Genomic DNA, 21,506 nt, shown 5'->3' with positions numbered 1-21,506 from the left:
AGTAAACACTAGGCTCTGCTGCCCTGCTGTTTAGATGAGTTAGATGTTCAGTCTTCACTGGGTGGTGCTGCAGGACAGCTGCTCCCTGGCGCTTCATCACCCTGTTACACATTAATTACACGTTTTCGCCTCAATAAACATGACAAGAAACACTTCACTCTGGCATAGAGAATCACAGGCAGGGCACATCTAAAACATTCTACATCAAATCAATCTATTTTCTGAGCGAATTTCTTGTTATCTCTCGTTTTCACGTGGTGTCACTGAAAAAAACTCCAGATAAATTTAGTGGTATCAGTCCATGGCTGAGTCATATCCTATCAGTCAAAGAATCCGCAGTTTTGTGACATTGATATTCAGTTGAATGTAGGTTGTGAAGTCAATGTCATGACATCTGATGTCAAACATTAGATGTAGATTCTTATGTCGGCTGATGTTAATACTGGGGTGTACGAGTTGTTAATTAAATACAATCTTATGCCTTCAGAATGTCCAGAAGAGAACATCCACACAACAAGTTGCTTTAACGTGCTTTGAGTTTGACATTTCATCGGCTTTCATTGGCCAACATCAGTCGAACATTTTTGGTGCAACTGGTCGGTACAGATATTCAAGAACACCGTGTTTCCATTTTATCTCTGGTATGACAACATCTAAATGTTGCTATGGGATCTGTTTCCCCCTGGCTGGCTCAGGTTCTAGTTAATGCTCCTCCCAGCTGTTGCACCTCACCATGTGTCGGGCTGCAGAAGCTCCGGGCCCCGTGTTGCGAACCTGATGACTCTCAGAGGGAAAGTTGAAAGAGTAGCTCTCCAGATCCTCCAGTGAGGAATGCCCCCCGAACAGCACAAAAGGCTGCCTATCTCTGCTGAAATAGGAGAAATCAATGATCTTTGGATCCAAACAACACCAAGCAGCAACTGAATATAATATAATGACACAGAATCTAAAGAAATACCTATTATCAGTGATGTTGCTTGAGATCAGCCCGTGGGAGTAATATGTACGGAAGGTCTGTGGAGGAACCACATCACACCCACTTAACAAGGAGAAAATGGGTGCTGTGCATTTCATTCGGAAAAGTTGTCATTTAAGCTAGTTGAGAACAGTTCTGTGTCATTCTTTTCATTTTCATTGCTCACAGCCCCCCAAAGTAACTACTAACAAACACACATTTGACTAAAATTCAAGAGCAGTACCATTAGAAATAATTTTGCATAGCATTACTGCTGATCTAGTCCATAACGCTCCCAATGCTCTAGTTGGTTTCAAACAGTTAAAACAACCTTTTTGAGCCACAGCACAGATTTTACATTAGAAAAATCACATGGCAAACCACCAAATAAATGTCAAAATGTTTTTAATGACATTTTTAATTACATGCGTCACAATAGCATGTGAATGCTGCACTTTCACCCTGTTTACAAATCCTTTGGCGCAGCCAAACATTGCAACTGCTCCATCAGTGCTAACACTAATGGAGTTCTCTTTGGTCAAAGTACTGTGATACAACTTGAAGTATATCCTCCCCTGTTGTTCTTTCTGGCAATTCCTTGCAGAACAGGAAATTTGCTCTGATTCTGTATCCATCTACAAAGCGCACATTTGCCAGAATTTGTGCATGTCCACTCATATTTGTAGATTTGTCGAGTTGCAATGTAAATTTCCCACTGATGTGCAACTTTTCCAGAACACTCTTTTCAATGTCTGCAGACATGTCATCAATACATCTGAAAATGGTATTATTTGAGAGCGGGACTTAGGCTTTTTCTTGAACAGTACCAGGGCCGAGCATTTCTTCTACGATGATTTTGTAGGCAGGTAGTATTAATGTCTCTGCCACGGTGTAAGTTTGTTTGGATTTAGCAATGAGTTTAGCAACTTTGTAGCTAGCTTTCAGAGCTTTCTCACTCGTCTTGGTGGTTTCTTCAACAACGCTGCCTGTTTGTTAGTTTGTTTACAAAGAAGAACAAAATAGTCCACATTCTTATCTTGAAGTGAAGGGTGTTTAGTTTGGAGATGGTATTTAAGTTTGCTTGGAACCATGGCACTGTTGAACAGCTTTTCCCCACACACCAGGCATGGAATCGGCTCAGTTGGTTCCGCAGTAAAAGTTAATTCAAACACAGTTTCATTGTATTGTCTTGGGCTCACATTTTTCACTTTCATCTGAACACCACTCATACTTAGCCCTTCATCTGGGTCAGAATGTTCTTCAGGACTAAAGGGTCCTGATTATGTACTTTTAAAAAAAATCCATTGCGTATCACAGCTGCTGTCTCGAAGCATCACTAATTTCTCTGCTGTTTGAGCAGCAGCAGGTAGATACACAGGTAAATTCACTGCCTGTTGCCATCTAGTGGAAGAGCATTTAACTTCTCTGCCTGTCACTGCATGGTGCCTACATAGATAGATGTACAAAGACACATTATTTGCATTGAATAAATCATTTTTGGATCAATCAGGTGAAAGTGGGCATTTTTCTACGGCACAGCTGATGATCTCTCACGGCACACTAATATGGTGCAGCACAGTGGTTGGGAAGCACTGGTCTAAACAACAAATTAAAAGGAAATTTAAATTACGTGAACAAACAGACTTACATCAAGGGATTCTAAGCATGAGCTTATTCAATGCTGGCAGTGAGGTAGGTCAGGGGGAAATCAGTCTTCAAACTACAATATAAACCAGCATGACTTTCTATGGTTGGCAGGTAGTCAATGTTATAAATCTTTATTTATTTCATACTTCATTTATTGTTGATACTTTAAGACTACGCTATGTGCGTGCACACACACACATTCACACTGCAGACATCCATGTCTCTTGGAGCCAATGCACCAGGATGTATTAAGACTAAGATATATCATTATCCCACTGGCAGTGGATTGCACTATCACACCTGCCTGTCCATATTCATCCACCAGTCAATAGTTCCCTTGATGATTCTTACTGGAGTGGTTCCTGAAAAGAACCAGGTTCTTCCTGCACTACACTTCCTTTCTCCTTGTTTTGGAATTTTACAAGTGTCAATGATAAAATGGAAACCAAAATAGCAGAATGCACTTATAAAAAGTATTAAAAAGGCAAACGAGAGAGAGAGGACTAAGGGAACATGATCACAGAATCAAACTGGAGGGGATTTTCAAAACAACAGGCAAATGCAGTTCCAGAAAATATGATGTGTGCAAGCCTAAAGACACATACAAGGGGGCCATGAGGTCATACAGACATTACATGACAGTGATCACCATGTCCACTGTGATGCTTACAACGAGCACTATAATAGTCAATTAACACAAACGGAAGTTAAGAACCACAATAGAAATATCACTAACAGAAATAGTCTCCATCAGAATCTGAAACAATTGTGTAAAATCAGGATGACACAAATTAATTGATATACATAAAATATCATCTGAATGAGTAACCAGACACTTTTTTTTCTTTTTATAAGGAAAAGTCTGACACTTGTTTTATATCCAGATCTATTTTCAAATTATTTCTAATTAAACGTTTCCATATATTGAGGTGGTCAATTTAGTTGTGCTTTATAATCTGAAAAAAGTGGAACACACTTCATTCATTTTCTTGTGTAGCTGATAATTTACCTTGAAGCACAGTGTGATATATACAGTATCAGTAATAAATTATGGCACCCAAAGACAGAGATATTCAGTTCTTCCTTTCCTGCCCACACAACATGAAACTGAAAATTAAATATGAGACCAAGGCAAGGGTACCTCTCCAGCCTGTGCCTCTGACAGCTCCAAGATGGACAAGTGGCTCTCCAGGTCCATGCTGGAGAAGAAGCTGTTCCACTGCTTCTCAAAGCTGATCAAGTCCTAAAGCAGACAACACAAGAGCATCATCCCCATGACCACCATGTTGAAACCAGCCACACACCAAACGATACACAAAAACAAATACTCCTGTTAGTGTTAACAAAAATGTAAAATGATAAGCCAGAGTTCATGAAAGTCAAAGTCAATGCTGCAGCACCTGACCAGATGAGCAGCAGGTATGTAAAGATATGGGCAATATGAAAATGTTACCTCTGCTAGTAAACTGTCCAGGGACACCGGGTCTAGTCTGTTGTACACATGCCACAGTTGCTCACTCATGTCCATGAGCTGGAAAAACAGAAGGGGATATCCCTGCTAATCTCTGTGTAAAGCAAGATAAGTAACAACTTTTGAAATATAAATGTACCTTGTACTTCATGGTAAAGAAACTTCCTCCACCGATGCCCTCCAGGGCAAATGCTTGTATAAGGGGCCATTTTTCCACCATGAACATGTCAAACTTCTGTATGTGACCTGGAAAAACCAAGTGGTGCAAATTTACTTTCATTTAGTATTTTCCGAATACATTCATATGGCTAAAACGGTTCATACCCATTGAGCTATAAGGAACTCCGATGCGCTGGCAATCCTGCACCATGGTGACAAAACTGGAGATTTTGAACTCTTCTGCAGCCTCCTCATCTTCATACTGTAGGGGGAGGACGACGGGAAACCAAAAATAACCAAACATCCAAAATTTGTCTGGATGAAGGCCAGTTGTGGCTCAGTTGGTAAAGCTGGCACCCTTCTAATTGGAAGGCTGGCATTTTGATCCCTGGCCACTCCTGTCTGCATGCTGGAGTATCCTTGGGCAAAACACTGAACCTCCAGTTGCATCCAATGGTCTGATTAGTGCCTTGCATGATAGCACTGCTTTCATTGGTGTGTGAGTGTAGGTGTGAGTGGGTGAAGATGGGATCCACTGTGAAACACTTTGAAACTGCAAGGAGTTAAAGATATATCATAGGAAACCACTGATCAGAAGAGGTGCTATAAAGCCAGGTTCATACTTCAGGCTTGGCTGAATACAGCCACTGTGCCTATGTTCATCTTCATAGACCACTAACTGTCACTGCTGAAACGGAGTGGATCGTTAAGACTAATTAATATCGAGTGAGGTTTCATTGACTGAAATTACCGAAACCCTGAAGAGCTCTATGCAGAGGAGCAAGCAGTATAAATATAGGACAATGTTTCCATGATAAACAGGCCCAGCCACTGCTGTTAGGTATCACTGCGTTGACATGACAGGTACAAGTCAAACTACGCCACAGGTGATTGTGCAGGTTAGAGGTTTGGCATACATAGAACTGAAGACCGCTGGGCCTTTTGCTGTCTCACCTCTGCTTCTGTCATGCAGTAGAGCTGCAGGTTTCTCCAGTGAGACACATAGGGCAGCAGGTAGCTGTAGTTCAGTGGGTTGCAGTACAGATGGATACACTCTGCCTTGATCAGGAGAATCACATCTGCCGAGTCGACCGACAGCAGTTCAGAGTCAAAAGGGATGTTTGAACAATACTGAAAATACTGAGCACCTAAGAGACTCACCATCCAACATTTCCTCAGAGAATTCATCCAGGCTTTGCTCCAGATTCAGCTGGTTTTGTCCATACAGTCCATAGAAAAGGTATTTGGCAAGTTCAGAACAGCCTTCATTGTACCTGCTGTCGATTCCTTCCAGACACAAACAAAACAACACTTAACATCTGATATCCGATTTTCTTAATTTGCATTAATAATAATAAATCAGATAAGCACAAAGGAGCAGCTTTACGTACCAAGAGAGCAGAGGATACCATCTGGACTTGAGGGGCCTCCATTGCAGAGTAGAGCCTGAATCTGACGCAAACGACAGCAACTGGACAAACAAGAGAAACATTAAAGCAGTCCTCTACGCTTGGAAACTAGTGACCTTCAGAAACAGAACTAATATATGAACTGAGCTGTTCCGCTTTGTGACCGTACTTCAACATCTGCTGATTTTTAAATTTACTTCATGTTTTTTCCTCAATGATTATTATTGATTTGAATTAATTTTTTCAATCAAATTTTGACTTTTTTTTTCCAATTTTCAGGATTTTCTGTTGACTTTTGGTCTATTTTTGGTGATTTACTTGTAATTTTTCCCATTTATTTTCACATATCTGTACGATCTTTTTTCAAATATATTTTCAAGTTTTTTCCTGATTATTTTTTTCATTCACATGGATTGTTGACGAGTTACACCAATCTTCTTTTCTTTTGAGTGTTCCGTTCAAGGTTCACCACAGCAAATCAACTTCCTCCATCTAACCCTATTCTCTGTATCCTCTTCTCTCACACCCACTAATTTCATGTCCTCTTTCTATATATTTATAAATCTTTTCTTTGGTCTTCCTCTAGGCCTCCTGGCTGGCAGTTCAAACCTTATCATCCTCCTTCCAATATATTCACCGTCCCTCTTCTGTACGTCCAATCAACAATATGCCCTGTATTTATATATATAATTATACTTAATTACTTCCTATATATCATGGTGTAGTAAATATGACAGCTCCGTCAAAAGTCTGGCAGATGTCTTGATGGCTCTTAGCTACAGGGTACTCACCCAAAGCCAAATATGAACAACCCAGCCCAGGTGTTGGGTGATTTATGACAATAGCTCGACATTAGAAGGCTGTTCTCACATTCTTCAATAAAATTCTCTAGCTCTTCTGCACTCTTCCAATGCATGATTTAAGATGATGATGATGATGATAACCCTAACCCAGCATGACAAATGCTGGCTTAGGGGTTAGCTGGAGTCCTTAAGGTTTACATACTAGCTTCATGGAAGCTAAACACGCCTGTGGAGGTTGTGGAGACAAATTGTGTCTTTTTTAATGTATTTGTTAACTAAAAGACATGTCTAAGACGCACTACTTAAAAAAGTAACTCAAATTCAGTCATCAAATTAATCAACTTGGAACCATTATCACTGATAAAACCACTTTTGTAGATGGTACTAACCAATCACAGATTTGTACATCGTCTCAGATTTGTACATCGTCTCAGACAATGTCACTGGAGAAAAAAACAAGACCGTGAATAAAAATAATAATGATAGCAATATAACATGTATAATAAATGATCGAAGCTAAACGAAAAAGTTGATTCCGTCACAACATTTTTGTCACTTATCAAAATGCTTATATTATCTTATGGGATATTTAATGACTACAGCTCAAGACTACGTGTGATTCTCGCCGCTACTGTTAGCTCAATATAGAAATATTTTTATGGTAAGTTTAAGTCTTATTGATTCTTGCTTTATTGGTTAATCGATTTTTTCGAAGCTGCTTCGACGTTTATCTCCGTTAACGGTCGTTGCAACGTCGACGATAACGGATGTTTGGGGCTTTCTACTCCCCCCTCGTTCGCAATAGCTAGCTAAGCTAGTCGGTTTTTCCCGGAGCGTTACGGGCGGAAAAGAACCGTACCTGACGGCCGTGTTGACCCCCGAGCATTTTCCGTTGACCCGTCTTATACCAGCCATTGTCGGTAACCTTCGGCGCACAGAAGACGTTACTTTGTTCTTTATTTATCTTTAAACTAATGTCCCGAATTTTCAGGCCGAGTAACTCGCTTCATCTTCTCCATCACCCTGGAGAATATCCACACACGGGCATAGCAACGGGCCGAACTAAGTCATATATAGGGGGTTATGTTTTTTAGAGTTTCAGATTTTTTGTTTTATTTTCAATTAATCATAACCACATGTACTAGCATAATATCTAAAATAAATATTTTACAATTTCAGTTTCATTATATCGATTAAAATGCTAAAGAAGAAATAAAAGTGTAGGAATTCAGCAGACACTCTCCCTCCTGTTGTTCGACAAAGTGGTAACGTCTTGTTTTGGGCCGTTTGACAGCGGCCGATGGTGCAATCCCTGTGTAATGTCAGGCGCTCTGCGGGGGAAGCCCTCCTCACTCTCTCCTCGCACGTCATGAAATAAAATAACAAATAAAGTCTAATGAACTGCAAAGAATAATACGGATTCTAATCCGTTTTTTGTGCAAAATATTATGCTGCTGCTGGTTAAGTTTGGGAATTGAATCCCACAATTCTTCCCCGTCCAGTTTGCAGCTAGAAAAAATGGCCAAATAATCTTAGTCTTAGATTAAATCCTTCTAATCATCATCTCACCTGAACTGTGAAGGTATAGAAATTGGATTACTATTTATTTCACAGCTACTGTAGGAAATATATATATATATGTATATATATATATATATATATGTATATATGTGTGTGTGTGTGTGTGTGTGTGTGTGTGTGTGTGTGTACACATATCTAATTATGACATATATTTATAATATATAATTAGATATTGACAGACTTTAGTATTCATGGGTTAAAAATTAGAAATCTGAAAAATGAAATTAAGAATCTTAAAATGAAATTAAGAAGCCGAGCATGTTTCAGCATTGACGTGGCTATTTTCTATTTTTATTTTTTATTTTCATTCTTTCCATCCGACTCAATTGACATTGCGATGCTGCGGATATCCGGGGACAATAATATCCCCGGCTCAAACCATGCCCCCCGCCCCTAGTTCCATGGGGTAAGAGGCCATGCCCCTTAGTGTCTGACACACAGCGCCCCCCTGACCCAGAATGGACCCTGGGGGGGAGACCTGATCCACCTGCCATCCCAGTTGCATCGTCCTTCAGTCAAAACAGCTGGAGGCATTGAACGCTGGACCTGCAGAGGCACTGCCGGGGTCCTGGACAGAGGGGCAACCGCAATGGGGAACCTGGGGAAGAAACACAACTTCACCAGTCACCCTGTGTGCTGGTTTCAGCCGATCCAGTGTGACTCGTTCCCTACGGCAGCCCACATCCAGCACAGAACCCTTAGCACGAGGTAGTTGAAGAGGCGAGTGGTGAGTGTCATGTCTCACAAACCCAAACAGAGCTGACATGAGCTCTACAGGCTTAAAAGACTGTGGAAAACAGTAGTGAATGGGATCTGGACACTGAGACTCAAGGGGCACGACAGAAACCGCAGTCAAACAGGGTGGAGGAGCTGATCTCTTCGTTAAAAATTCCTCTGGGACCTGGGGCAGCTTACCAAGAACCAGCCCGGCGGGCAATGCCTTGAGGTCGTCTTTGGCATAACCCACAGTAAACAGTCTATGCAGGAGCCACCTGAGAGCACAGGCCACAGCGCTGCCTTGAGGGATTGGTAGAACAGTTCGCACAAGCTGTTAACCTGAAGGTGGTATGTCGTCATACGGTGTACCGTAGCCCTCAATGACCCTGCCAGTGCCGGCCAGAGTACCGACCCCTGTCCGAAGTGATGTCCAACATCTGAAACCTGGGAAGAAATAAATACCTGGGATACGTCCAAGGTTGACGTGGAGGACACTTGGACAACCTCTGGACTCCGGGTGGTTCAATCAACCATGGTGGCCAGGTGCATAAAACCCTGCAAAGGAGGTAGAGGGCCCACCAGGTCGACATGAATGTGGTTAAAGTACCCCTCTGGAATCAGAAACGGCTCAAGGGCTGCCCTAATGTGCCAGTGAATCTTAGCACATTGGCATGCCACACGTGTGGCTGCCCACTTCTTGATGTCCTTACAAATGCCAGGCCAGAAGAACTTTAATATCTTATGAACAAACCCCTAACCCCATTGTTACTTGTGAAAAATGTTTCTATTTTATTAGTAAAGTAAACATTTGACAAGGATTAGTTTAATCAAGGTGTTGGAGTCAACGAAATCCTGCTATGTGCAGCTGCTATGGTTAATTGAAAGATTCGGTGTAAATGGATTGAATTGTACATCTGGCTTTTTCAAAAAAAAAAAAAAAAAAGTGAAAATTATGACTAAATGAAGAAAAGTTACTGAACCTCACAGCCGGAGTCTCCTTACTTTGTTATGTCAAAAACGGACTTCCTGCTTTTGGTCTTTTTTCTTGTCACCAAATCGAATGCAAAACAGGAACTTTTGAGCTCTGTGGTGATAAAGTATGCGTTTTTTTTGGCTGACTGTCTGTGTGCGTGTGTGTGTGTGCTGGGGTGAGGGCTGATTCGGCCCCTGAGCCAGAGTATAGACAATAGCAGGATGTCCACTGTGGACCTGCGTTTCCACAGGTGAGACGTAGGCTGAGGTCATGCCATCAAGAACATCACAGATTAGCAGGCGGCCATCTGCTGCCTGCTGCTGACAGACCATAATGTGACTCCTGATGAATGCTGGGCTTGATGTGTTTGTAGATTTCCTACCCTGGAACTTTAGTCAGTTGGGAATTGCATATTTGCGTATTTGTATGTCGGACAAAGGAGCATATCAAGAGGGGAAAGGAGAGAGCCAAGACTTGTCACCTTCATTGTAAGCCCTTTCAGGTCTGCCAAGAAGATCCTTGGCCAGAGGCAAGATGGGCAACTGGCCTGCACTCAAGAAGAGGTTGATGAGTACCTCAGGGGAGCAACAGTGCAAGATAGCATGATCTTGGCCCCTGCAGTACTTTGGTAACCCCACCAGAACCCACTCCAGCATTCAACACCAGGGAGCCAACCCTGAGAGAGGTCGAGGATGTTGTCACAGCAGCTATATCCAGGTGAGCACCATGTCCCAGTGGAGTATCATATATGGTCTACAAGAGGTGCCCCAGGCTCTTGCGATGACTGGGGAAGATCCTCAAGAGGCCATGTGGAGGAGAGGGATGGTGCCCCATCAACAGAGGTACGCAGAGGTGTATGCATTCCAAAGGAGAACTCATGTAACATTGAGTAGGTTAGAAACATCACACTCCTGGCCCTAAAGTGTAAGGTGTTCTTCAGTGTTGTTTTTGATGCATGACAAAGTTCCTCCTAAAGAATGTACACATCAAGAACTCTTGCTGAAGGGGGGGATTCTGACAGTACCAGGATGCATTGAGCATACGGGAGATGTCACCCATTTCTTCCAAGAGGCCAGGGAGCTGGGGGGGACCTGGTGGTTCTGTGGCTTGACCTATCCAACGCCTATGGGTCAGTTGGGCACAAGAAGATGGAGTCCTCGCTTTACCGGTACCATGTTCCAGGCAAGACCAGGGACCTGATACTGGACTATTACTGCTGCTTCAGTTTAAGAGTCACGTCTGGAACAATAACATCATCCCTTCATCGGCTGGAGGGGGGCATTATCACTGGATGCACCATCTCAGGGATCTTGTTTGCTGTACCCATGAACATGCTTGTTATGTCTACTGAGGTGGAGTCCAGGGGGCCACTCACCAAGTGAGGTGTACGGCAGCCTCCTATCAAAGTGTTTATGGATGACCTGACAGTAACCGCAACATTGGTGCCAGGCTGCGGGTGAATCCTGCAAGGCCTTGAGCAGCTCATCAACTGGGCGCATGTGGGCTACGGTTCCGTTTCGCGCTGGGGAGGAGTCCAGATTCTATTTGTCTCAGAGAAGCCAGTGAAGAACCTGGGAAAGAAAATTGAAAGCATCCTGAGGTACTTCCGTTCAGTGGTCTGTCTGAAGAGTTTCTGGCTACCTGTGCAAGCAGGACTTTGGAGGGCGTAGCTGCTCTGGATAAAGTTCTTGATCCCTGTCAATCTACGATGTCCTCCCCAGACCATCAAACCCCTTCTGTTGGGGTCTGGCAGAGACATCTGCTTGCTCTCTGGTCCACAAGTGAGGATCACTGGAGCACATCCTAAGTTGGGTGCGGGGTGCTATCAATGGTGCAATGACAATGTCCAAAAGATGATCATCGGCTCAGGGATCTCACTCACTTAGTTAAAACTGGACAGAAACCACAGCAACGCCCAAGCACATCAGTGGGGGCTCTTGACCACAGCTGTAGGTGGTCCTGGATAGACAACTTAAAGTCCCAGACATCATCATAGTGACCATGCTCAGGCTGGACAAGCTCCTCATGTCAGAATCGACAAGGCGGGCGGTACTCCTTGAGGTGGCCGTGCCCTGGGAAGACTGGATGGAGGAGGTACTGTATTTGAGAGGAAGAGGGGCAAGTATAAGGGGGTGGCAAGTGACTCCCAGCGCAACGGGTGGGAGACTCAAGATGGCTATGGATCAAGAGGGGGATCCATGGGCCACACAAACTACCTAGACACAAGCTGGGTCGCCTGTGCAAGGGTGTCTGATGTTTAAAGACCTAAAAAGGCCTGATGACCCTAGGTTCCATCACTAATGATATGTCTCAGTTGCACAATGGGCGTATTAAACTTGTTGATTTTTTTAAGCTTTTTTTCTGATTTGCTTTTACTAATAACTCATATTTACATCTGAGTCATCAGCTACTGCCATGTAATCCACTTCTCTGACAATGAAATCCAGCGTCCTTTTTTTTTTCTTTGTTTTTCCCACCCCCACATTCCTCATTTCAGACCCAGAGGATCCGGTTTTCTCTGCCTTCGGTGGAAGAACACCTGACAGCAGACTGGTGGCGACACCTGAACAGGACAAGCTGCATGGTAAGTGCTTCCTTCATGCACTAAAAGATACAAATTCTAAATAAACGAATCATGCATCTTGGAAAAATTGATCCTACAATTTCAAGTAATTATATTGTATATATTTTAATCAAATCAGATTATTCTTTTGATTTTGCAGTTTCTGTTGTTTAGCCAGGGGCCGGCAACCTTTAATACCCAAAGAGCCATTTGGACCCAGTTTCTACGGAAAAGAAAACACTGGGAGCCACAGTTACTTTTTGACGTTTAAGATAAAGGTACCAATGTATATATTGCTTTTTCATATTTTGCCTACCTGTGGTTGAAAGTCGCGTCAAATTGATGGTGTCTTGGCGGGGATACCGGCTTCCGTGAGGGTGACGTATATTTTGAGCGTCGAAAAATAATAGATATAATTTTATTTTAATATTTCAAGATCCCAACAATCTTCCTATTTAGACCTGAAATTAAAAAAAGGAACTAACACAAATAAAATACACTTTAATTAAATACTTATAATTTATATTTCCAAGCCACTCGGAGCCGTAGTGTAAGGATGAAAGAGCCGCATACGGCTCCAGGGCCGCACGTTGCCGACCCCTGGTTTAAACAAATAGTTATTGTGTAATGTAATGACTATATCTCTCAGGTTGACATCACTGTTCTGAGTGAACACAGTTACACATATAGCAATGGTATATTGCTATAGGTATCATCAAACCTATGCTTTCGTTGTTTGATTTATTGACACATTTATTTACATCCTTAAAAGCAATTCATTTGCACCAACCAGTGTCAGGACCGTAAATGTTAATTTTTAAAAAATGTATCATCATGTTAAAATGCACGTGTTTTGTGTATGAAAAGTCCTTATGTTTATTATACAGGCTCATATTCTGAGAATCTTTTTTGCTGAGATGCAGTATTCTGACCTATCGGCAATTATTTTACATAACTAATCATATATTTTGTATAATTGTGCACATCTTTATGAAAACACCTGAAAAAATGTTTTTCTGTCTATAATTTATATCTATAGAGATTTTTAGTCTTGTTTGTCAATATTGTTTTTTGCTAAATGACAAAATATGTTTTTGACTGTTGCTTTGTTGTAATTTAACTTAACTCTGATTTAGATGACACAATTTTTTCTCAAACAGTGTGTGCATTTGTGTGTGCATGCATCCCTTGTTAGAGTTAAAATTGCAGAATAACTCAGCTTAACCCAAAAAGCAATAATCGATGACTTATTTGTAAAATTTACTGTCTATATATATATAAATATATATATATATAGCCTTGACTTGTTACTTAGACACTTTATAGTTTTATTTGTATTTCTTATTCTTCCCCTTTTTTTTATACTGTTTGTACAATTTCCTACCACTATTTATTATTGTTAGGTTTTACCTGAAACTCTGGCACAACAATCTCCTTCGAGATAAATAAAGTTGTTCTTATTCTTATTGTTATATATTTTTTTTCTGACAGCAACTGCAGGATTGCTGTTTGTCAGACATGCTGTGGACGATGGTGGTCATATCCTCACCAGATGGCTGGTCCTTTCTGGTGTCACAGCTGCAGGACAAAGCCAGTCCCCAGCCAGCAACCTTCGTTCCATCGGGGCCAGGCGATGCCTACCGCCTGAAGGTGGATGGAGTCACCCTTCGCTACTTGCCGTTAGAAGATAACATGACAGAGCAGGCACTCAGCCAAGCGATGGACAGCTGTGTTATGTCCGGTTTCGACGGAGTAAAGGCTTTCCTACTGCTCCTTCGAAAAGGAGGCTATACCTGGCGGGAGCAGTGGATGGTGGAGGTTTTACGAGCCCATTTTGGAGATGAGGCTCTCAAGGATATGGTAATCCTCTCCCTGGACGATGGACATGCTGATGAAAAGCTGAACGACGACCTGTTGGAGCTTATAAACAGGTGCGACAGACGCTTCTGCCGAATGGCATCTCCAGCCGGTCACAACGAACTCCTTGGAATGATTGATATGCTCCAACACATGCTACTGGAAAACGGCTGGAGCAGATTTGGGGGAAACCCACTAGATGAGGCCAGGAGGGATGGAGCTAAGCCCCTGGCTGTGGGCATTTTGGATGAGGAAGCGGAGGAGCAGGCATGTGCCTGTCAGAGGGAAGGGAGACAAGCAAGGGAGAACATGCATGCTGAAGAAAGTAGGAGGGAGCTGCAGAAAAGAGGACAAAATGCAACAAAGGCAGCGAGTCTGGGGGAGGTCGTGGAAACAAGCGAAGCCAAAATGCAGCTCCAAAGGAGGGGGCATGGGGGTGAGACTCCGGTCATTGGTGATTAAGATTTTGAGAGTTGCATTATTATAATGTTTTCATTTGTAACTGTGTCATTAACTAAAAATCATCAAGAGCCAAAAATACCAAAACAAAGCAAAGGATATCTATTTATAAAAAAAAAAAAAAACCTTCCCCAGACCTGTGGCTTACCTGGTGGAGTCACACTGGTTCAACCAGTTGGATTAGAGCCACTGGAGCCGCTTGGGCGGGTCTACACACGGTCTATACAATAATTCATGTTTTCACCTGTTTGTACTTCTGTGGGCCCAAGGCATTTCCTCTTTCTTCCCAGGCATTGAACCAGAGACCATGTCGGTCGTCCTGCTGGGCCTGTCAGGCAGCGGCAAAACATCGGCTCTCAATTTAATTCTGGAAATTGCTGGACACCAGTGTCTGACAAGCATGTCAGAACGTGAACCTCTTCAGTCAACCTTCACCTGCGAGAAGAGGGAGGCATTTGTAGCAGGGAGGCGTCTGATCCTGGTGGACACCCCTGAGCTGTGGGACGTGGATGGCACTGAGGAGCTGGAGTTGGTGAAGGACTGCCTGGCCCTGGCTTTGCCAGGACCGCACGTCTTCCTGCTGGTTCTCCAAGTGGGTCGTTTCACCAGGGGCGAATGTGAGATGTTGGCGCATCTGCAGAGGATCTTCGGGAAGGACTTCGCCGAACGCGCCATTGTCCTGTTCGTCCATGTGCGCGGTGTCTGGCACTACCCTCAAGGGATCCACGAGTATGTGACTGGCGCCCACTCTACGCTGCAGAACCTGCTACGCAGGTGTGGCAGCCGCTACTATGAGCTGGACCTATCTGAGTCCCGGCAGCAGAAGCAGCAGGCCCAGAGCTGCCAGCAGGTGAAGGACCTGATGTCTGGGGCAATCAAACTGGTGGCAGCGCACGGAGGACAAGCCCTCCAAGTCAGGAGGTTCCCCCTGCAGGACCTGCAGGCCCGACGGGGTTTGTTGGAGGACAAGAGCGACGGAGCCATGGAGGTCACCTCCTTGCTCCGCAACAGCAGTCGTTCTCGTGGCTTTTCCAGATTGTCTCGTAGCCTGTCGCTACAATAAAAACAGATGTTCATCGGCTCATTCAATATCTGCATGGTCTTCCGATTCCGCCATCAAGCAAATCGACAAGTAAAAGAAAAAATCTTAGCCAGATCCATGACAGTCAGGTATGATTGAAATTAGAACTTGCAATGCCATGTTTCCTAATTTTTTTAAGTCTGATGAATCAAATCCCCCAAAGTAGAAAAAAAGTGGTTGATATGAATTAATCCCGCCAGGAATTCGTTGGGAAAACACTCAAATTGTCACCAAAATCTTGAAGAATGAATTCTACTTGGATTCTGTGAGGCTACCCCCTTCTGGGTAGAACCTATCATTATCTTCTGGGGACGTTAAGGCTTCGGGGAGGGTAAACATCAACGCGGCTGAGGCTCAGTGGCGAAGAATCTCTGCAACACAACTGATCGCTGCGTCAACAATTACATCTTCTGTTGTGCATTAGAATTAAATTATCCATAGATGTGAATGAGAGAGTGAATGGTTGGGTGTCCCTGTATGTAGACCCTTGATTGCCATACATGTGACCCGCTCAGGTTAAACCAAGCCCTGGGATTGGCTCCAGCTCCGCCCAGGCTAACTGCCGCAATGCGATCATATGCAAAATATTTCTACACTCTTTAGACAACAACTCCTGGCAAAGTTTCATCCTTTTTTTTGTATTACTATAAGAATGCTTTTCCCTGCTGATGCACTTGCAATACCCCTGAATAATGAAATGCGAATTCTTTCCAGAAGCTTGTGGCCTGTTCTAACCCTGGCGTTCACCTCAGATTCGGGGCATCTCGTCTGGGTCGCGGTCCTCGGCCCCGTTGGGTCCTGGAGAGGTTTTTGTCACCGACCCTTGTGTCCACCGAGCCCCCGTTCCATGGCAAAATATACAAAACCATTGAATCCCCCCAGAGTTTAAAAAAAAAGCTAGACGTCGGGCTGTGTTGTGCAGCTTTATTGAGTACAAGATGACTGGATACGGCGATTTAAAAATTTACTGCAGGAATTGACTAGTGTTGTTCTGGTTTTTATCAATGCAATGGATGATCTTCATGTGACCTGGAAGATTGTAAAGTATGCTGAATGTGACGTGTTTTTGGAAGACTTGAGTATCATTGATTTTAGGGTATGTTTTGTTGAATCTAGCAATGTTCATGGTCATTTTTATTCATTAACTTTGATTATACAATCAGTTTTATGGTCCTTGTCCAAGCCATTTTTTATCCTACCATTTGTTCAGTTTAGAGGATATTTTGATTTTCTGATTATCTATCATCTAGCAGTACATAACCGATTTTCTGGGTGCTTATTATTGTTTTTCATTATTTATGACGTTTTGACGGAGTGCAGGTGATTTAGCTGCACCAGTATTCTAATTATAAAAAAAGAAATATTTTCAGGAATGGAGGCGCTGTATGTTCACAAACCCCACACAATCAAAGGTGGATATAAAATCCCTCAAAAGAAAGCACATACATTATGGTCATTTTCTCAAACGCTCAGTGCCCCCAACAGCCATTAAGGGATATTACAGCTTGGGTGGGGACCCCAGCTATATATTTGGCTATAGATATAGATTTATATCTTGCAAGACAAACCCTTCTCTGACTAGTGACCGACTACATTTAAACAAACCTCGGCAGCAGCTGAGGATACGAAGAAGACGAAGCGAAGACAGGTGACAGCGACGTGGTGCCGCTCACGCTGCCGGTGCCATGACGCCGTCAATCCACTCTGTGTAATGGGAGATGATGGTGTAGATGCCAGGCTTCTTCACCTGGCCACACTTCTTCCCGCCGTTGGAGGTGATACCCACCGCCACGCTGTTGTAAATCAGGGGGCCTCCAGAGTCCCCCTGGAGATGGAAAGAGGAGAACAAGTCCAGTGATGAGTCTGTCTAATCTGGCTAATAATAATGGCTAATATTTTGCTAATTTTTCAGAATTAACCATTAATTGGATTTTTTGCCTCTGTAAATTATCTGTAAACAAAAAAACATTTCACCTTTGCAAAATGTTCTCGTGTCAAATGAATTACATTTAGAAAAATCCAATCAAAAAACAACATATTTCAAACATTTTCCTTTTTTTTAACAAAAATGAAGTAAATGTTCAAACATTTTCCCTGACAGATAAGGGCTTCCATGGATGACAAGTCAGTCAAAACTGTGAAAAATTCAATCATTAAAATAATATTAAAATCAGCTTCATGCTGGATCGGAAACTCCCTTTTCAATAGTACATTAATTCAACTACCCGGGTTTACTATCTCCACTGATCCTGCTCTCAGTCAGTTGCTGTAGTACATGTACAGTTAGAGATGTCTCTGCTGTTGCTTTTGGGGTGAGAATTGGGTCAGATTTGTGAAGGCTCTGGAACTCACGTCGCAGCTGTCCGCGGTCTTGTGCTGCAGGTCGCAGGGCTCCACGCAGACTTTGTGCGCGCAGATCATGTTGCTTGTGAACTTACTCCCAAAGTAGTCCCATCTCCGGCAGCGGGCCGGGCTCACCACCTTCACCTCCACCTCCTTCAGTTTGTCCGGCCTGGAGCCCAGGTTGTCCTCGGACCCCCAGCCCGCAGTGCTCACGTCTGCGTCGGTGGCGGGGTTTGTGCCACCGGCGCGAAGGTACTCCACTGCTGCGACGGCTTCGGAGCTGGTGAAGGGACGATCCAACTGCAAAAAGCATGAGAAGAATAAGAGTTTCGCTTAGAGTTCTTCTATTAATTGCACATAAAATGATCACAGTAAATTGGCTCAAACCCCACCCATCTACCCTGGACCAGTGGCGTCAGAGGCTTAAGGATGTAAACTGCATGGAACGCATAACAGCAAACTTACGACTTCAGACAGACCTATATCTTGACAAATGGGCACCCATTAAAAATATTTTGAGAGTTGAAGATATTATCTCTATTTGACTGAGTAAGTTGTTTTTTTGTGTTTTTTTTTTTTTTTTGTTTTTTTTTTTTAGTTTTATTTTATTTTTTGCTTGCTATTGAGGAAATAAGTGACCTATAAAGAATATTGTATAATGTGTATCTTGTTATGAGGTTTTATAAGAATGTGTATGACTCTGTTAAGGAACCTGTTCTAATAAATGTTCAAAAAAAAAAAAAGAATAAAAAAAAAAATGCTCTCTCCATCTAAGGCCTCACTAATCCTCTGGCTGGGATTTTCCCGCCACCAAAGTGCCGCTCCGGTTGTTTCCCAGCCAAACTGACAGGAAACAGATGCGTACTTTGATGAGAGCGATGTCATTGTCGTAGTTTGATGGGTTAAAGTCCGGATGGTTGTGAAGTTCCAGGATGTCAAAGGTCTGCTTGGTGTCCTCGGCCTCGGTGAGGGAGTGGACGCCAAGAACCACTCGACGCCCCTCCGGCCTGGGAGAAAATAAAAAAATGTATAAAAATGAACACAGTTGATAATAATATGATAATAATATGAATAAAGTATAATCAGGGGAGAGACAGGTGTACAGTATGCATGAAGATGGCTCTCGGATAAGAGCTGAAATGTCTTCAAGGGTGAGTCTATTTATTTGTCTATTCAAGTCTATTTGTTAAGAGAAGATTTTGACAATGCCTGAGAACCTCAGAACCTCCACAGATACATATTTATTTGACAGAGTTTTCCCTAATGATGATTGTGATTTTTTATTCTTTTTTTCTTTTCTTTAAAAAATCAATTTTTAATTTTTTTTTTTTACCACAGAATGTAATCTTATATTGTCTCCTATCACAAGTTTTGTTTTATCTTTTACTTCTGTATATTTGACTCCCTCATTTATTCTTAAAACATGAAAAAGAAGCAAAATAAGAAATAATAAAAATAAAACACTCCTTTTGTTCTGATGTTATAGGGCATTATATTGCAAGGGGGAATTTCAAATTACTGTTACTCTATCATTGTTTAGATAATCTCATGTCACTGTGGGAAAGTGAGAAACGTCTTCTGGATTCCTCCCTTTTGTACTTTTGTGGAGAAATCGACAATAAAGCTGACTTTGACTAAAAATAAAATCTGCACTAATCTACTTATATATTTTATATTCATGTTTCACAAAGTTCAGTGAGGATATTATTGATTGTTTGATCAGATGCATGGATTTAAAATTCAAAGACTGATCAAGGGATTAGTTTGGATTTAAATATGGTCAAGACAAGATCATGTGGATTACCCTGATAAAGTTTATCACAGGGGTGGGCAAACTTTTTGTTTGAGGGGCCGTATTGACTTAAAATTTCACAGACAGGCCGGATCACCACAACATACGATACATATAAAAAATGAAAAAAAAACATTTGTTAACAGTACATATCAGACTCATCTGACATCTGCTTTGAAAATAAAACCAGCTTGGTTTTGAAGGCTCTGACGTTTGCTTGCATTTCATGCACAAACCAGTTTTTCCCTTGTAGCTTCACATCCAGCTCATTCATGTGTGTCAGTATGTCCACAGTAAAGGCTAAATCCCAAAGGCAATCTGTGTCATTCAGCTCAGGAAAATTCTCAAGTAGCTCCAAAAATGAAATAATCTCCTGTTTGAGCTCCCTCATTTATTGATCCAATCATTCAATCATTCACATCAAGAACCAATCTGATTAAAAAAAACAAGATGTGGCCCGCGGGCCGTAGTTTGCCCACTCCTGGTTTATCATCATAAACATCAAAATATATCACACGTGAGAAAAAGTGAAGCGAGATGCAAGGTGAGACCCTTCCAAAGAGTTTGCGAAAGAACAGATCAGTTCCTTAAAATGAAAAATGAACGCCCTCCGGCCGACAACCCCATTCACGGGCCTCCCTCACCCTGTTGGAAGGCAGTGGACGGCGGTCATCACCCATTGGTCAGCGATCACGAACCCCCCGCATTCGTGCTTCATGCTGTCGCCCTCTGGTACCTGGATGGAGGCCATGTAGGGCCGCGAGTGCGGAGTCGCCTCCCTGCCGCTGATTATCCCCTCGCCTGGGGGGGGGGGGGAGAGACAAAGGCATCTAATATCAATCAGCAGTTCGGTTACTTCGTCCCTTGAGTGTAATGAAAATAAAAACCTTGTGGGGGAGTTAGACTTTTTTCATTCTCCCTTGCATCAGTCTCAAATATATTTAAACAAAAAAAAAAAAAGCTAAAAGAAAATCTGTTTTGAAGTTGAAATATTAACCCTTGGCAATGTAAAACTGTGGACCCACCTAAGAGGTTTTCCATGAATAACAAGGAAAAATGCTTTTCTACATTTGAATAAAAAAAAAAGAAAATACAGATTATTTGAAATAAAAAGTAATCTCGCCACAGTTACTAAAGTTTTAAACACACTATGTTGATGATTTAGACAAAAAGTATAAGACACAATGGTTGTATATTTGCATATTGAAAAACAACACAACTGTTGATTACAAATAACTAATATTCACGTCTAAGATGTGAAAAATCCAGTTTTATCTAAAATAAACTCACTGGGAAGTAGCAGGGTGAAGAGAACGACAGCTGCTAGAACATTCTCCGGAGCCATGATGCCTGTAAGACCTGGCCTGAGAAGCAACAGACCACTTATAAAGGCCAGAGGCAGGAAGGTGGAGGGCGGAGTAGGTAGGAGAGGTCAGACTGCCCATTTCCTGGAACGGGCACAAGAAAACAACCATCAGAAAACATCTTTTAAGATAATCTCACCTGCCCAATTCAAATATTTGTGCAACTAATTGATGGTTTTTCTTTCACATTTAGGCATTTCTGGCCAAAGTTGCAATATTTCTATCAAAACAGGATGTGGAAAGAATCCTGCCTCCTGCCAAAGTGAGATTTCAACCAAAAAAAAAATAAAAACTTCACTTGTGAAATCACAGTTTATGTTGAAATGGGATTA

The 21,506-nt window shown here is 42.3% G+C and overlaps 3 protein-coding genes across 4 annotated transcripts in view; 1 reads left to right on the top strand and 2 right to left on the bottom strand.

Annotated features, from left to right (window-relative positions):
• Nucleotides 1-7,490, bottom strand: part of dnaaf9 (dynein axonemal assembly factor 9) — a 34,176-nt gene extending 26,686 nt beyond the window's left edge. Inside the window, exons 1-10 of one of the 2 annotated variants that reach the window (XM_086152357.1) lie at nt 7,304-7,490; nt 5,624-5,703; nt 5,394-5,519; nt 5,187-5,311; nt 4,398-4,494; nt 4,213-4,319; nt 4,056-4,133; nt 3,744-3,845; nt 959-1,014; nt 733-868 (exon numbers count right to left, since the gene is read on the bottom strand). In XM_086152357.1, the coding sequence (XP_086008483.1) occupies nt 733-868; nt 959-1,014; nt 3,744-3,845; nt 4,056-4,133; nt 4,213-4,319; nt 4,398-4,494; nt 5,187-5,311; nt 5,394-5,519; nt 5,624-5,703; nt 7,304-7,359 (963 nt within the window). In that variant the 5' untranslated portion in view covers nt 7,360-7,490. The remainder of the gene's footprint in view (nt 1-732; nt 869-958; nt 1,015-3,743; nt 3,846-4,055; nt 4,134-4,212; nt 4,320-4,397; nt 4,495-5,186; nt 5,312-5,393; nt 5,520-5,623; nt 5,704-7,303) is intronic. The other variant, XM_086152367.1, reaches the window with a different exon arrangement.
• A 6,099-nt stretch (nt 7,491-13,589) lies between these two features.
• On the top strand, nt 13,590-16,462 carry LOC147237678 (uncharacterized). The gene is made up of 2 exons (XM_086155036.1): nt 13,590-14,571; nt 14,885-16,462. Exons 1-2 carry the CDS (start codon nt 13,797-13,799, stop codon nt 15,655-15,657), a joined length of 1,548 nt encoding a protein of 515 aa, XP_086011162.1. The 5' UTR covers nt 13,590-13,796; the 3' UTR covers nt 15,658-16,462.
• A 123-nt stretch (nt 16,463-16,585) lies between these two features.
• On the bottom strand, nt 16,586-21,232 carry cfd (complement factor D (adipsin)). Its single transcript, XM_086152326.1, has 5 exons — nt 21,101-21,232; nt 20,455-20,611; nt 18,884-19,025; nt 18,028-18,318; nt 16,586-17,500 (listed from the first exon to the last, which is right to left on the bottom strand). Exons 1-5 carry the CDS (start codon nt 21,153-21,155, stop codon nt 17,345-17,347), a joined length of 801 nt encoding a protein of 266 aa, XP_086008452.1. The 5' UTR covers nt 21,156-21,232; the 3' UTR covers nt 16,586-17,344.
• Between the last annotated feature and the right edge of the window lie 274 nt (nt 21,233-21,506).

The sequence above is a fragment of the Fistularia commersonii genome, chromosome 1 (genome assembly GCF_037954325.1).
Source record: "Fistularia commersonii isolate RoL2024-O1a breed Wild chromosome 1, RoL_Fcom_v1.0, whole genome shotgun sequence".
NCBI classification, from domain to species: domain Eukaryota; kingdom Metazoa; phylum Chordata; class Actinopteri; order Syngnathiformes; family Fistulariidae; genus Fistularia; species Fistularia commersonii.
The sequence above is the reverse complement of the archived record's forward strand: the minus strand, read 5'-3'. Positions and strand labels throughout refer to the sequence as shown.